We start from the raw sequence: 15079 nt of genomic DNA on the forward strand, positions 1-15079 counted from the left end.
TTTAGAAATCTGTAAGCAAATATTCGTCGAATGAAATTTAGAAAAAGAGAAATTGAAAGAGTACCTTTCAAGAAAGATAGTTTAGGAAGAACCTTTCGAGACCCAAACTCTGATTCTGACTATTGACCAAGACCTGATTCCTTCGTCAATGACGATGTGCTCAGTTCAAGAAAAATGCACTCAAAACACCCACCGAATCTGAAACTAAGTTAAGACTTTTGATTTTAATCTGAGGATCAAGTTGACAGAATTCGAGGAATTCTGTTTGGAATTCAGACTTGGATCTAGAAGTATTGAGATACGGATTTAAGATTATTCTTGGTTTTCAAACAAAAATCAAAACTGAAAACTTGCATAGAAACCCTGTTTTCTTAAAGGACTATCTTACGCCAGAAGCTGGAGGGAGCATTTGGCATATATGTTTATCTAAGGGAAGTTCAGTTGCAACAGCTAGCGGGGAGTGTTCGAGGGACAGCTCACGCGCGACAAAGCCTGCCGAGGTCTTGACCAGCCTCGGTATGGTTAAAATGGTGCGCTTCCGGTACAATGGGCGAGGGCCGACGAAGTGAAGTGCTAGGACACCTAAGGAGGATCCTGGAGGGTTCTGACCAGGCGATGCATGGGTTCGCGGTGCCGAGGACACCCATGCGTATGTCGAGGAAGATATTGTATGACAGACCAATGTTATTGTAATCTATCACTGGATCTCGTTGTTGACTCGCTGGTCTCAACGGAGAGTCCAGAGTGATACTGTTTTGTGAGAAACAAAGACTCAATGGAAATTTTGAAGTATGACATGTGTAACCAGTAAATTGTTTGTCGATAGATTGTTTTTTTTATATATTAAAGTTTTAAAGAGGAGTGTGTGCGTATCTGTTTTCTAAAGCTAAAGTTAAGAAAGGCATTTCAATTATGGGTGGGTGAGTACTTGTTTGGATCTACCGATTCCAGTGGTGGCAGGGTGGTGCCTAACTCATGGGCCGGATGGGGTTAGGTTGGAATCAGTGGAGTTTTAATAATCAAATTGAAAAAATCTTAGGATTATGTTAGGATTCGAGTAGATAGTTAATTCCCTGATAAAATTCTTGATTGAGTGGATCAACGGTTGTGCCTAATCTTAATTAAGAAAAAAGCATTGAATTGCTCAGATGATCAAATTATATCAGTGATAGTTTCCTTCTATCTGGTTTATTCAGGTGGAGAATAGTTTAGATTTTGATCTCGTTAGAAAACTAGTTAAGAAAAATTCAAAAAGGTGGAATCGTCTCCGCTTTCCGGGCATGGAAAATTTTCCCAGTTTCGGTTTTCGGAGTGACCACCAGCCTAGTCTCGTGCCCGGACATTCGTGGGCGAGGCCTCGCGAGTGAGAAACCCTGCCCCGCGCATAAGGGGGCTACTTCCACTATCAGCTACCGGGAATCCGTGGAGGGGGCAGAGGGATCTCACAATGTATGTAAATCTTAAGCAATATTTGTGATGAAACTCATGAGATTTTAGGGTTTTCTTGAAGCAAATATAAGGCTGAAATTTTTGTAGCTCTCCATGGTCAAATTTTGAGAAACTTGGATCAATAGAAAGTTCTGATACCACTGCAATGAACTAGGGTTGGCCACTCAAAGCATGGAGTGACAACATGGGTGTAGGAGCACCATCTATGGGCATAGAGAAGGGCAAGGTTGCCATCATCAAAGCTTGATAGCTTATAATCTTGATTAGTATGAGTTAATTATGATTATTAATATTTCATTAGCCTATATGCCATGCTCCCTTTTCACACTATCCACCCTCCTTGGCCTCTGGCCCATAAGCCTATGTCCCCCACTTATTCTTGGCCCTTGGCCTACTATGTACACTTCCCATGTGCCCAAACTCGTGTCCCACCACTTTATACAATTAAACCTCACATTTTAAAATAAAAAATATCACATGATACAACCATTCTTCTTCATCACTATCTAATTAGCCAATCCTCTTCAAAAGAAGAAGAAGGAAAATAAGTTTTTATTTTCACCATGTCTATGCAAAGTATCAATCCTCTTGAAAATAAGTTTTTATTTTCACCATGTCTATGCAAAGTATCAATCCTCTTGAAAAGATGAAGAAGAAAAAGAAGTTTTTATTTTCATCGTATCTATAGAAAACTATCAATCCTCTTCAAAAGAAGACAAAGGAAAAGAATTTTTTATTTTCATCATGTCTAATATCATTATTTAGATGAAGGCACAAACTTAGTTCCAACTTTTGAACCATTTTTCTAACAAAAGGCTCATAACGCTTGAGAGAATTCAAAAATACAAAACTCGGTTCCAACTTTTGAATCATTTTTCTAATAATAGGCCCATAATACTTGAGAGAATTCAAAGTATAAAACTTTTGCTTTAGGTATTAGAGACCAACATGTGGTAAACTAAAATCATACACTAAAATATCAACATGTGGTAAACTAAAATCATACACTAAAATATCAACATCACTTTAAGTCTAACCAACCTTTGGTAAACTAAAATTGTACACCAACCTCTAGAAAACTAAAGTTATACACTAAAATACCAACATCACTTTAAGTTTAACCGAAAATTATTTTACCCCTCTAAATGTTGAGATGTCAAGCTCAACATGAGCTGACACTCACGAGGCGCCCGCATGACCGTTTGACATTTACATCACTGGCGGGTTTGGTAGCTAGCATACCGACATATCTTTGCCACAGATTCTATAGTTGGATTACACTGACTAGTCTACACCTACCCACTCCTCTTAGCATGTTCAGATTATGAACCACTTGTATAAACTCTATATCTTCTTTGTAGACCTCTTTTGTTGTGTGAAGAAGAAGAAGAATTTTCAGCCTCTCACCTTGTGTGTTCTCTTCTAGGGTTTGTGTGAGTGTGTATATGCTTGCAAGAGCTCAAGCTCTCTTCTCCCCCGCATCTTTTCATGGTATCAGAGCCTGGTTCATGCTAAGGATTGAGCGGAAAGCAAGAGAAGCACATGAAGCGGTACAAGGATAAGAGCTTCATCTATTCTTCCCCCTTTGTGTTAGCTACTACACCCTTATCTCGGGAGCTCTTCGAGAGGCATCGACAAACGAACTCTGATTGAGGTTCTTTCTTTGCGGGCGACGGGAGGAGAGTTACACGGTAACTATACTGTCCGTTGGACCGTTGGACAACATGTTTTCGGGCCGAAAACATGTTTCAGGCGCGTCTGGACCTCTGTTTTTCAGTTCGCCAGGTGTTCACGAGCGTTGTGGGTAAGTTTTGATTCTCTGCAGAACTTTATTTTTGGAACTGCAGGAAGGGTGATTGGTTGTGCAGACACTGTGTGTGCTGCAAAGAGGTCTTAAAGTTGCCATTGGGTGTATGTATGCAAATTTGGGTCACTGGTTGTGATAGTTTGGGTGTAGTATAGTACCGCGGGCGGCGGGAGGAGAGTTACACGGTAACTATACTGTCCATTGGACCGTTGGACAACATGTTTTCGGGCCGAAAACATGTCTCAGGCACGTCTGGACCTCTGTTTTTCAGTTCGCCAGGTGTTCACGAGTGTTGTGGGTAAGTTTTGATTCTCTACAGAACTCTATTTTTGGAACTATAGGAATGGTGATTGGTTGTGCAGACACTGTGTGTGCTGCAAAGAGGTCTTAAAGTTGCCATTGGGTGTATGTATGCAAATTTGGGTCACTGGTTGTGAAAGTTTGGGTGTAGTATAGTACCGCTGCAAAGAACACATCAGTTTGTGCAGGTCAAACCAAATTTTTGCAGAGAAGATTGATAAGAATAACTTCCATGCTTGGAGGTCTAGATTGACAAATTTCCTGATGGGAAAAGGTTACTAGGAACTACATTGAAAGTGAACATGAGGAAGCACCAGAGATACCAGAGATTAATCCAACTACTTACAGATGTAAAATAATTCAAGGATTGGAATCAAGGAGAAAGGAAATTCATGTATTAGCTTTCTATCAACATATAGGACACTACAACTGGGCATATACAGGATGACAAGTCACCTAAGGAGGCATGGGACACCTTTGTGAAGCTGTATAAAACTAACACCAAGGCAAGAAAGATTTAGCTGAAGAATGAGCTTCATACTATGGAGAAGAAAAATATGTTTGTGAATGATCATGCCTTAAATATCAAGGGCATTGTGGAATCCCTTGCATCTATTGGGTGTTTCTGTTGAGATGATGATAAGGTGGAAGTGTATCTATGTGGTCTCAACCACAATACAAGGCATTCAAGACGTCTATTCAGACACTCAGGAGAACATTCCCAACTTCACAGATTTGGTGTCAATGCTGATCATTGAAGAGAAGAACTTGGGTGAAGATCAACAATCTTCACACAAAACAAATATAATTCAGAGCAGCAAGCCTTCTACACAAGTGCAAGTAGAGGATGAGGTAGAGGTCGTGGACGTGGCCAAGGTGGTGGCCGAAGAGGTAATCAGAATTATGGTCAGTAGCAGCAACAGTCCCAGGATTCACAACAACAACACGTATGTGAAAGAGACCAGTTTAGAGGTAGAGGGAGTCAAAGAGGTTGTGGTAATTGGCAAAGGCAGAATAATGATACACGAGGTTTTTTTTATTGTGGTAAGCCCGAACATGTGCAGGAAGATTGCTATAAGAAGCAAAGTGATATGCGAATTGGAAAAGTGCAGCAAAACAACTATGCATCCTCTAGAAAAAATAATGAGGATAATGAGAGGTTGTTTGTTATGCAACATGTGGTTAATGTTGTGTCTGGAAATGATGTAGCAGCATGTAAAGATGATGTATGGTATGTTGATTCAGGTGCTTCGAACCACATGACAAGTCATCATGGTTAGTGGTTCAAGGAAATGAAGAGTCTTGAAAGACCAGGTTTTGTTGAAACAAGGGATGACACTACTCATTTGATTGCCCATGTTGAAGATGTGCCATTATCTATGCAGGATGGTAAGGTGAAGTACCTTGTAGATGTACTTCATATTCCAAACATTACAAAGAATCTGGTTTCTGTTGGCCATATGATTGAGCAGGGTTTGTAGGCCCGGTTCATTAAGAAAAAAGGGAGCTCATTTTGGGGCCTTTTACGGTTTGGAAAAATAAGCTCTCAACCAATCAACAGAGGGCCAACGTAACGTTGGAAATTCACAAAAATAAGAAAAAATAGATAAAAAGAAATAATACTTTATGTAGGTACAAGCGTGCTACATTAATGTGGAGATTGGTTTTTTATTCTCACAAGATCTTTGGACATGAAGATAGAATCTAGTCTGACATTTTCTCTGACAAGGGCCTTCCCGCTTCCACCTTCCTTTGAACTTTGAAATGTTGTGCTGCCTTTTCTTCGAAAGGTCTACCATTCTACACCACTGCCTCATTGTGGAGCAGCCTCTTCTTTTCCAAAACTGCACCCTTGATCCTATTTGGCCGGCTTAGAGTAGGATGTTTCTTGTCAACTGTCTGTCTGTCCACTTTCTCTTTCTTGAAACTTCACTTTGTTATCTTGTTTACATTACTTTGCTGTTGTTACAAATTCACAAGGTCTCCATGGTGAATAAAAACTATGGCCGTTCTTGTGGAAGACGCTCTGTGGATGATAATGCTATGAAGGCAGAATTATACCACACATCCTTACCCCGTCATCCTGCTTCTTCTATTTCTTTGGTAGAGAATTCAAGTACAGTCAAAACGGAAGGAACTTGGGAAAGGTTTAGTGTTTCAAAAGGAGCATGGGTGCTCATGCAACCTAGCAAAAGAAAGAGACCCCAGACAAAAAACATTTTCTTGGCGTCATGGAAGGGAAGAGTACGAGATTTTAAAATCACCAGAGGGAAGATATCGGTGTGAAAGAAGTTTTGATTCAACATGTGTACATGCATAAAGAACTTGTCTTGAGAGACTATCCAAATGATCTTCCGCAACACAGGCCTAATTGTATATTTTTCTATTATGGTTTTGTTCTTTATGAGGTGTATGGATTTTTAAGATGAAGCTTTCTTTCTTTGCTTATTGACATTCTTGTGTTATTTTATTTCAGATTTATAACATTCATCGTATGAGACATGGCAAAACATCGATTGTATTCTGGGATTTATAGATGTTTTACATGGATCGATAGGAGAACAACAATACCAAGGTCGATGTGCAACAAAGCTAGCTCAATCGAGTATATTTTTTACTGATCATTTTTATCAGTTTGCTGGACAATGCTAACACACATGGTGTGTTAAGAAAACAAGACCTTCCGGCATGGAATTCAGTGGATTGGCCTCTCCCACATTTTAGAGTTACAGAGGCATATAGGGCCAAGCTTTTCAAAGAAGTACAAAAAGCTCTGAGTTTTCATTGGAATGTACTTATAGTGTATTATTTTATGTGTGTGATCATCGCCACTTGTCTATTAAAAATGCACCGCGGGATCTTAGGGAGAGAATACTATTTGTGGATTAGGTGTGTGTAAGCTAGAGTAGCCAAATGAGACGTAGGACCTAATTTTTAACTTTGGCCCCACCGCCCAAGAGTGTAAACCCTAGTAGCCACACATAAGAAGGAAAATATAACTCTCACCACTCATTATTTTATGCATAATGATAGAGTGCTCTTCTTCTCTACTCTCCTATACTATTACTTACTTTCTTGCCTTTTGTTTGTTTGAGCTCTTATGTGTGCTTGCTTGCATGCATGTGAGAGAGTGAGTGTGTAAGATTGAGTGGTGATTTGAGGAGGGTCAAGCTTCCATTAGAGAGTGCAACAATGGTGTGGCAGACAACGGAGTGGAGCTTTTAGGTGTGGCTGCACGGTAACATTGCTTCCTACGAGAATCCTAGGTAATCGGCTTTCACGAGGTCATTGACACACCCCAACTATGCATTTGTGTGCTAGGCCAGGGTAAATTGGTTTCTCGGTTGAGATATTTTGTGCTCTCGAGTGTGGTTGGGCAAAGCCCCATGACATTGGGTCATTCTCGGCATTATCTCTATGGTGTCAAGGTGTTAATGGTTTAACATGCTACCTCAAGCACAAGAAAGAAGAACAAGAGTTCATGAAAGGGTTGAATCTGGTGATTTGCACTTGGCCAATTCTATTAGGGTTAACTTCCTGATGTGACGCCGATAGGGTCCCACTCTAAACTCTCTTTGTGTCACCCAAAGAGAGATCCAAGCAAGCTAGGTAGGAGCAAGAGGGAAGGAGCTATGGAGATCTCAACCTCTACCTCATGCCAATCGTATATGCAAATAAGACGAGGTGGAGAGCAATGAGAAGGGAGTGAAGGAGAGAAGGGATAGCAACAACATTCCTATTCACATACACCAAGCATCACAAGCAAGCAAGCAAGCATCACAAGCAAGCAAGCCACCATAAGCTCAAGAGAGCGAAGACAAAACTCAATTGAGACAAATGGGATTATCCTCCCTTTTTCATATTTCATAAAATGTCTTATATACATGAGTTCATATTTACAATGTCTGGCTGCCCAATTACAAATGGGGGCCCAAAACTAGTCTTCCTAGTCTATCTAGCTCTATGTACATCAATTCTGTATAATCGGCATTACACTGGTCAAAAACGTTATCTGTAGTAGATAGAGTAAGTGCGGACGAAGTCCCATTGCGAGGTACGAGTGGGAGGGGCATGATGGAAGATGCGGTAGGTCATCCAGAAGGTCGTCTCCATCATGTCTTCAAAAATTTGGAGCCTCCAAGCAAGCATCCACATGATCGTCATAGTAGCCAAACAACTGCTTGAGTGTGGGCCCTTTGTTGATGTCGAAGGCAAGGCCTTAGGCTCCCTCAAAGTAATGGTCCCAGGTTGGGAAGGACTCCAGAAAAGTGATGATAAGGTTGAAGAAGCAGATGGTGGAAATCACTGATGGGTCAGGGACCTGGTCATAACGAACGGATGAAATCGTGAAGCGTCGGACACCATGGATTTTGCGGTGGGGGCGTGAACCAGGGGAAGTTGAATTGCAACCTCGGGTTCTTTTGTTGTTCATCGTGGAACATCTTCCAAGCCCATTGTCTAGGAATGGGGAGGTAATCTGGGGTAATCCTCAGTGCGCAGGGCGCATTGCAATAGACCTCCTAGATAAAGGGTTTACTGAGGAAGGGCTATCGTTAGGCCGACTACCTGCCCATGAGATCAAACATTATGGGACGAGTAGCGGGTTGGTGAGACTGGTGGTATCCGCCCCCCGCGGGTTCTGAGTGGGTGATCATGCCACCAGGTGATGTGCTTGGTGTCGAGGTACATGCGAAGGATATTGAGGTCAAGGCGGTCTTGGTGATGGGTGAGGGGGTGATGTTGGAGCTGTCGATTGAGCAGGATGGTGATGGCCTGCTCGAACTCCATGGGATCCGGGGATCATGCCAATTCAAAGGGTTTGGTGGAGGGTTGACATCCTCATGCTCAGATGGTGGTGGTGGTGGGATCTCCCCTTCTTCGAGTGGTGGATTAGTGGGTGGCAGAGCCGGCAACGGCGAGGGTGGAGGGGGTGTTGATGTAATGAAGGTCGAGTGGTGAGGCTTGCATCAAGAAAAGGTGAGGTTTTGGTGGTGAAGGTGGAGGGGATATCCCTGAATGGTGTGGGAATTCGTAAGGTAAGGGATAGTGAAGGTGGCGAGGGGGGTGTGTGGAGTGGGAAAGTGAAGGGGGGGAGAAGAAGTTGGGGCACCAAAAAAAGGAAGAGTGGAGGTGCTTGAGGGGGGTGGTGGGGGTGGGGTTATATGTGAGGAGATGCATACAAGGGGCGTGATGGTGGAGGAGGGGGTGGTGGGTGAATGTTTGAAATGTGGTGCCTAGATGCACAAGGAGTATGTATCAAGGGGGGGTGTGTGAATGTGTGTGAACAATCTCTAGTAGAGAGGAGATATTTGAGATATTGTGGAGTTGAGGTGGAATCGCTAGTGTCCACTTGATTTGTAACCCTTTGGCTATATTAGAGCCACTTTGGAATGAAAAAGATGTCTCTTTTTTGGTCCACCAAGTCATGATCACCTCATTACATACTTGTAGTATCATTAGTCTACTAATCACCTCTCCCTCATGCCCTAAACCATGGCTATCCTCATATTCCATCCACCATAGCCTTCTCTTTGCACATGCATTCATCTCCAAAACCCTAATCTCAAGTTGGTATCAGAGCTAACAAGATCCCAAGACCTCACCATATCTCCTTCTTTGAAGCCATACCCTAATTCATCACTAATCCACCCTTAATCAAAATCTTATCTCTTCCAAGCTCCCATGGCAGCTCCACCTCTCACTGGTTTTTTGGTTCATTCAGGAGCTATAGGCAACCATTTTTGGTGAAATCTAGCTCATTCTCTTTCACCCTAAAGGGAAAAAATTTTCCCTAAGCTCTGGGCCGGTATTGCAAAGCTCAGCGAGCGTATTCAGCTGAACAGTCTGTCATTGCCTTGTTTGCACCAGTTCGTCTCTTGCAGGTTGTACAAGGCATGTGGATCTAATTTCTCCTACAAGGAGGGTTTTCCTGAAGTCTCCTACATCCCTACCAAAGGGTTTCTCATTTGGTGAAGTGTGCTAGCCACACCAAGCAAAAGATCAGAGGCGTGTCTTATTGCCATAGCCAACCTTTGGAGGTATTGTGGGTATAATTAATTAAAAGCTTAACCACTTTGGTTTAAGGATTAACCCAAGACTAAGTGCAAGTGATCTGAGTTTTTTGAAGCATTTTTTTGTAAAAGGCTTGCTCAAATACCCATTTGCATCCGTGAACCCATGAGAAATCATGGTTTAGGTTGCTTTGTAATGCCTATATTTCACTAGTGGATTCCATCTTTGATGTGTGCTATACATCTCATCATTGATATGTATGCTACCAAGTTGAATCTTCCTACAAATCAATAAACTCTACTCTAACCTTGAATGATGTACAAGCCTCATTGCCTGAACATGAGCAAAAGATGAAAAGCAAATATGAAAATGGAGCGTTCGCATCAAAGGACTTAGCACTTTATGCTGGTAAAAGGGAATTGAAGCCAAGATGCAATCATTGTGGCAAGTTAGGCCACACATTCAACACATGCAAATTCAAAGATAAACCAAAGCTTGAATGTACGGTGTGTGGGAAACTCGGGCACACAAGAAAAGTAACTGCTTGTCAAAGAATCAACCTCAACAAGCGAATGTGATGGAGGCCTCCTTAGAAGTACTTTTTTGAAGCTATGGAGTTTTCGCTTACCCCCTTGTATCTTGTTGTATTGTTTCTACCCGCTAGCACCCATGATGTAGCCATGGTAGAATAATGTAAAGACCAAGATGCCTAGTTCATGTGTAAGGCCAAGATGCCTAGTTGTATGTTAGGTCAAGATGCCTATGATGTGTACCTCACACCTAGATGTGTCCTAGATGGAACCAAGGGGGGGTGTTGAAAATTTGGTGCCTAGATGCACAAGGAGTATGTATCAAGGGGGCGTGTGTGAACAACCTCTAGTAGAGAGAGGAGATATTTGAGATATTGTGGAGTTGAGGTGGCATCACTAGTGTCCACTTGATTTGTAAACCTTTGGCTATATTAGAGCCACTTTGGAATGAAAAAGATATCTCTTTTTTGGTCCCCCATCAAATCGTGATCACCTCATTACATACTTGTAGTATCATTAGTATACTAATCACCTCTCCCTAAAGCCCTAAACCATGCCTATCCTCATATTCCATCCACCATAGCCTTCTCTTTGCACATGCATTCATCTCCAAAACCCTAATCTCAAGTGTGACAAGGCTTGTGGGTTTGGAGGTGGCAAGTTGCCTTGCCCATCTATGCCATCATTATTGTCATCTAGGGCAGAGCCAGCTATGCGGGCAGCTTGAGGACCATGGGTGTAGAAGAAATTGAGTGCAATGGCAGCTTGAGGACCATGGGTGTAGAAGAAATTGAGTGCAATGGCAGCCTCGGCTTCACTAAACTCCCATGGAAAGGCGATGTGGGTGTCATGGAGCTGGCATATGCTAGTGGCCTCCATGACCTCGATCTAGGTGAAGCAACAGTGGTAGAGAATGAGGAGGCCCGGTGTGCCGAGTAGGGTGGGAGAGGATCGTTGAGGAGGGAGAGGTAGGAGTCATGGGACGGCATGCTAGCCAGCGGTGCAGAGGTATTGCAGCACCTGGATTGAGAGGAGGGGGAGATAGGGGTAGGGGAAGACACCATCTGGTAAGGATAAATCAATGAGATCAGATGGGAGTGTGGCAGGGAAACCATAATGAAGCAGTAGGCTCTAGCTATTAGGGTGGTTGGAAGGGGATTTCAAAGAAGTCATGAGGGTGTTGGAAGGTGATTAGCTACTGATGGGGATCTTGGATAGAGAATAAGTATACTGTTGAGGCGGATGGCCTGGAACTATAGGTCAAGGAGATGAAAAGGGGTTTGAGGGGGAATGCCAAAATGGGGAGCTTTGTTGCGGTCTCCAAGAGCAACCACCTTGTGATCGACCGAGCTAGACGAAGGAGCCGATGGAGTGGTTGGTGGCTGGGCGGCCTGGGCCTCAGCCTCTCCGAGCTGCTCATGTAAGCGATGGATGGTGGCCTTTGTTAGGCTGTGGTGCCTTGCAAAATCTACAGTGGTGTGGGCTAGAGTTTCCTCTGCTATTTGGGCTCGGCTCATGGCCTCCTGATGTAATCCTTCTATGAAAGTAAGCTCTTTGTGGGCTGCCGCTGCCGCTGCATGGGCTTGGTTGACTTTACTGGAGCTCAGTAATTCTAGAGATAGACGTGACCAAATGCTCTATTTGTTGATAGAATTTCTTCTGCAGCTCCATAAACTAGACATTTGTCTGGTATAACTCCTCGGATAGTGCTCTCTCCTGGTCTTTGGCTAAAAACATTTCCCTCTCTGAAAGTTGTGCCACTTCTTGCTATCGAGAGATGTAGTCTATCATCTGTTTGATGAGCTCCTGGGCCATATTAGCAAATCCTTGAGCAAAATTGGGCACCTCTCCTCGGGCCGCATGGATGCTCTTTGCATAATTTTGGCTGGAGTATTTTGGATGTCACTGTGGGGATGAAGGCCCGGCTGAACATGAGTGTAAGATTCCTCCCTCCATATTTTGAGGTGTAAAGGTGTAAGAACCTCCCCTTCTGTTCTTGTAATTATTCCCCTCTCTAAAATAGAAGAAAGATCTTATTTTACCCTGTTTTGGCTTAGAGAGAGAAAATGTCTAGAGAGACATAATTCTAAATTGAGATATCTTTGGATATAAAAATCCTCTTAGTGTCTAAAATGGATTCCCTTGAAACAAAAGTTCAAAATGAAATTTCCAATGTGCATTAGGAATAATTGAAAATGGTATAAGGGACCTTAGCCTAAGGGTCTACATTTTTCAGAAATTTTTGGATTATGGTCCAATTAAGGTTCCAATGGGCCAATTGGATTAATCCAAGTGTTGGGATAAGATAAATCCAAAGAATAAAAGAAAATACCCAAAAATGAGTAAATGCTCACATAAGATGAAGAGTTGATTGAGTACAAGGTTTATTAGTTGAAAATTATGAGATATTACTAAAAAAAATGAGATATTTTGGAATAATGATGCATTTTTGACACCTTGGTAAGGAAAGGGAGACTCTTGAGGTAGGTGCCTCTTTCACATCTATGGAAGGGTTTTTAATTCAAAAAAATTGTGATATTTTTATCTCTCCTCTCTCCTAGATCAAACCAAATAAAAAAGGGAGCCAAACTGGTCCAAATCTTGTCCAAATTGAGTCAAACTGAACCTAGAAAATTCTAGAACCCTGTTGGACTTGGTTAGTGGCCTCCTAGGTTTGCAAGAAAAGGTGCATATGGATCACCACCAAGTTTTGAGGATACAGGTCACCCGGAGTATGTATGTAAGCTTCATAATGCTTTGTATGGGCTGAAGCAAGCTCCATAAGCATGGCATGACAAGATTGTTGAGTATCTTGTCACTATTGGTTTTCATATGGTAGATGCGGATCATTCTTTGTAATGTGCACAGCAAGAGTGATAAAGGTGTTGTGATCATCACCATATATGTACATGATCTTATTGTCGGGGGTGACAACTTGGATGAGATTGAGCACGTGAAAAGTCTTCTCAAAAGGAAGTTTGAGATGAAGAATTTGGGAGATCTGCGCTACTTTTTGGGAATTGAGGGCATTCACACACTTGACCCGGGGCCTCCACCTTCCAAAAAAGTTTGTATCACGTGCGTTTAAAGGCATATTTTAAAACCCCTCTGTAGCCTGATTTCCCTTATTTTATGCATACCTCCTATTACTTTTGCAATATATTATTATAACCCTCCTGTACTTTTAAAATTTCCAGCTCATAGAATTTTTTTCCCCCTCTAGTAAATTTAAATTTAAAGATATCACGCCCCTTACAATTATTGAAAAAGGTGATCACAAGAATAATCGATAAGCCTTTGTCAACTTGCATATACTACTACATCTAGAAGGATGCCGTCATGTATTCTCACCTTGACCTTATCTTTGAATTTGTGCGTTCCAAGAGAAAACAAGGGAGATCCTTAAGAACATGTCCTTTCTAAATGCCTTGAAAGAAGGCCAGCATGCAGACTTAGTGAGATTATCAAGGTCTTCCTAGAAAGTAAGAATGCAAGTTTATTGAAACAAAGAATTGAATACTGATGTCGAGAGTGGAGAGTTCACGGGAGAGTAGGAGACGAGAGTCAACAATGTGTGGGTGTGTAAGAATGGATAATGGGCACACCACAACCCACGAGTTTTATTCATGTGTTAGAGTTAGGGTGGAACCGGTTCATCTCCTCATCCACTGCCTCGCCTTCCTTCAGGCGTTCTTTTTCAGCTCTCCTCATCCCTTTCTTGTCATTTTTTTTCTTCTGCTTTGGAGGATTCTTCAGGATAAAGGTAGTCAGCTTGTCTCTCATGTCAACATCAGATACAAATCCACAAGCAGCACACTTCAACGTTATAAACTGACTTTTTGTGATGACTATCTCTGTCTCTGGGTTCCCACATCCATAACACTGGTCATATTTCTTAATGAAATTTTCCAAAAGCCCTGCAAGTTTTGCTGTATCATGTGCTCCATTCACAATAGCAATGCCAGCTTTCTCATCAAATTTTGACTGTGCACCAAGTTCACATCCAAAGTACTTAGTAGTGTAGGCTAGAGCCCTAGCCAAGGCCTTTGCAACATCGATCATGTTCACAAGATTGGTCTTGATTCCATTTCCTCTGCCTTCAATCTTAGTGATCAGCTTAGGCATTTTATACCTGTAGAAGGCATCATCACGGTTGCTGGCCCCGATGTTCTGAAGAGCCATTTCAAAAGGAGCACTGGCACTTATACAAACTCAAAAAGGCCCTTCGTCTGGTAAGAAGAGATGAATTTCTTGCCGTCTAGACCGGATGTGGAGCAAAGATGAGCTCTCTCCTGATGAAGCCATATCAGCAAATAGAACCAAGAAATAAAGTGTATGACTCCCTGCAAGCACTTAGAAGTGCTCAGCAAAGTATCTCCAAAGCGCGGAAACACTCCCAGATAAATAACACTTGCCTGCTCAATGTCTGTCAAGCATCCAAAGATGCTCCCACTGGCACAAAAGCTGTATGTACGAGCTCAAAAGCTCAACCAATGAGTAAGAAACAATGTCGAACTCTTTTCCAATCCCCGATGGTCAATACCTCAAAGCATGTACCCAAGACATAACCCGAATAGCATAGGCATAAGCATACATGAGTAAAATAGCTTCAACCCACTGTATGTCAGCAGTGATTCACTGCTCAAAACTGAGTATTCTCAGTCCTAAATCAGGGCCAAAATGATGGCAAACCATTAACATAGCATCTCCATACATGTAGACATCATACGGGCATCAATATGCATCAAGTGATCAATCCCGGTAAGCATAGACTTCAAGAGATAAGTGCTGCCCTGTTTTTGGCCTGTTTGTAGACTGTTTACATAGTCCCAAACCTGAAGCAAAAAGCTTCAATGTTCAATGCCAAGTCCCGAGGTTGTTGGCAAGTGTTTAACCAAGCCAAATGGAGCCAAGTCACAGCCTGTAAGGCTGGCGCAATCTGCGCTGCTACTCCTTGATGGCCTACAGCCCACGTGGCACA

The 15079-nt window shown here is 42.3% G+C and overlaps 1 protein-coding gene across 1 annotated transcript; it reads right to left on the reverse strand.

The window, feature by feature from the left end:
• Positions 1 to 13722: 13722 nt before the first annotated feature.
• Positions 13723 to 14351, reverse strand: LOC147623785 (putative eukaryotic translation initiation factor 5-2). The gene has a single exon (XM_086820803.1). The coding sequence runs from the start codon at positions 14278 to 14280 to the stop codon at positions 13723 to 13725; it is 558 nt and encodes a 185-aa protein (XP_086676929.1). The 5' UTR covers positions 14281 to 14351.
• Positions 14352 to 15079: the final 728 nt, after the last annotated feature.

The sequence above is a fragment of the Cibotium barometz genome, chromosome 26 (assembly GCF_041138505.1).
Source record: "Cibotium barometz isolate CiBa-2024 chromosome 26, ASM4113850v1, whole genome shotgun sequence".
NCBI lineage: Eukaryota > Viridiplantae > Streptophyta > Polypodiopsida > Cyatheales > Cibotiaceae > Cibotium > Cibotium barometz.

What these genes read in the sequence shown, in the direction of transcription:
- LOC147623785 (XM_086820803.1), bottom strand. Translation starts at nt 14,280, where the DNA reads ATGGCTCTTCAGAACATCGGGGCCAGCAACCGTGATGATGCCTTCTAC.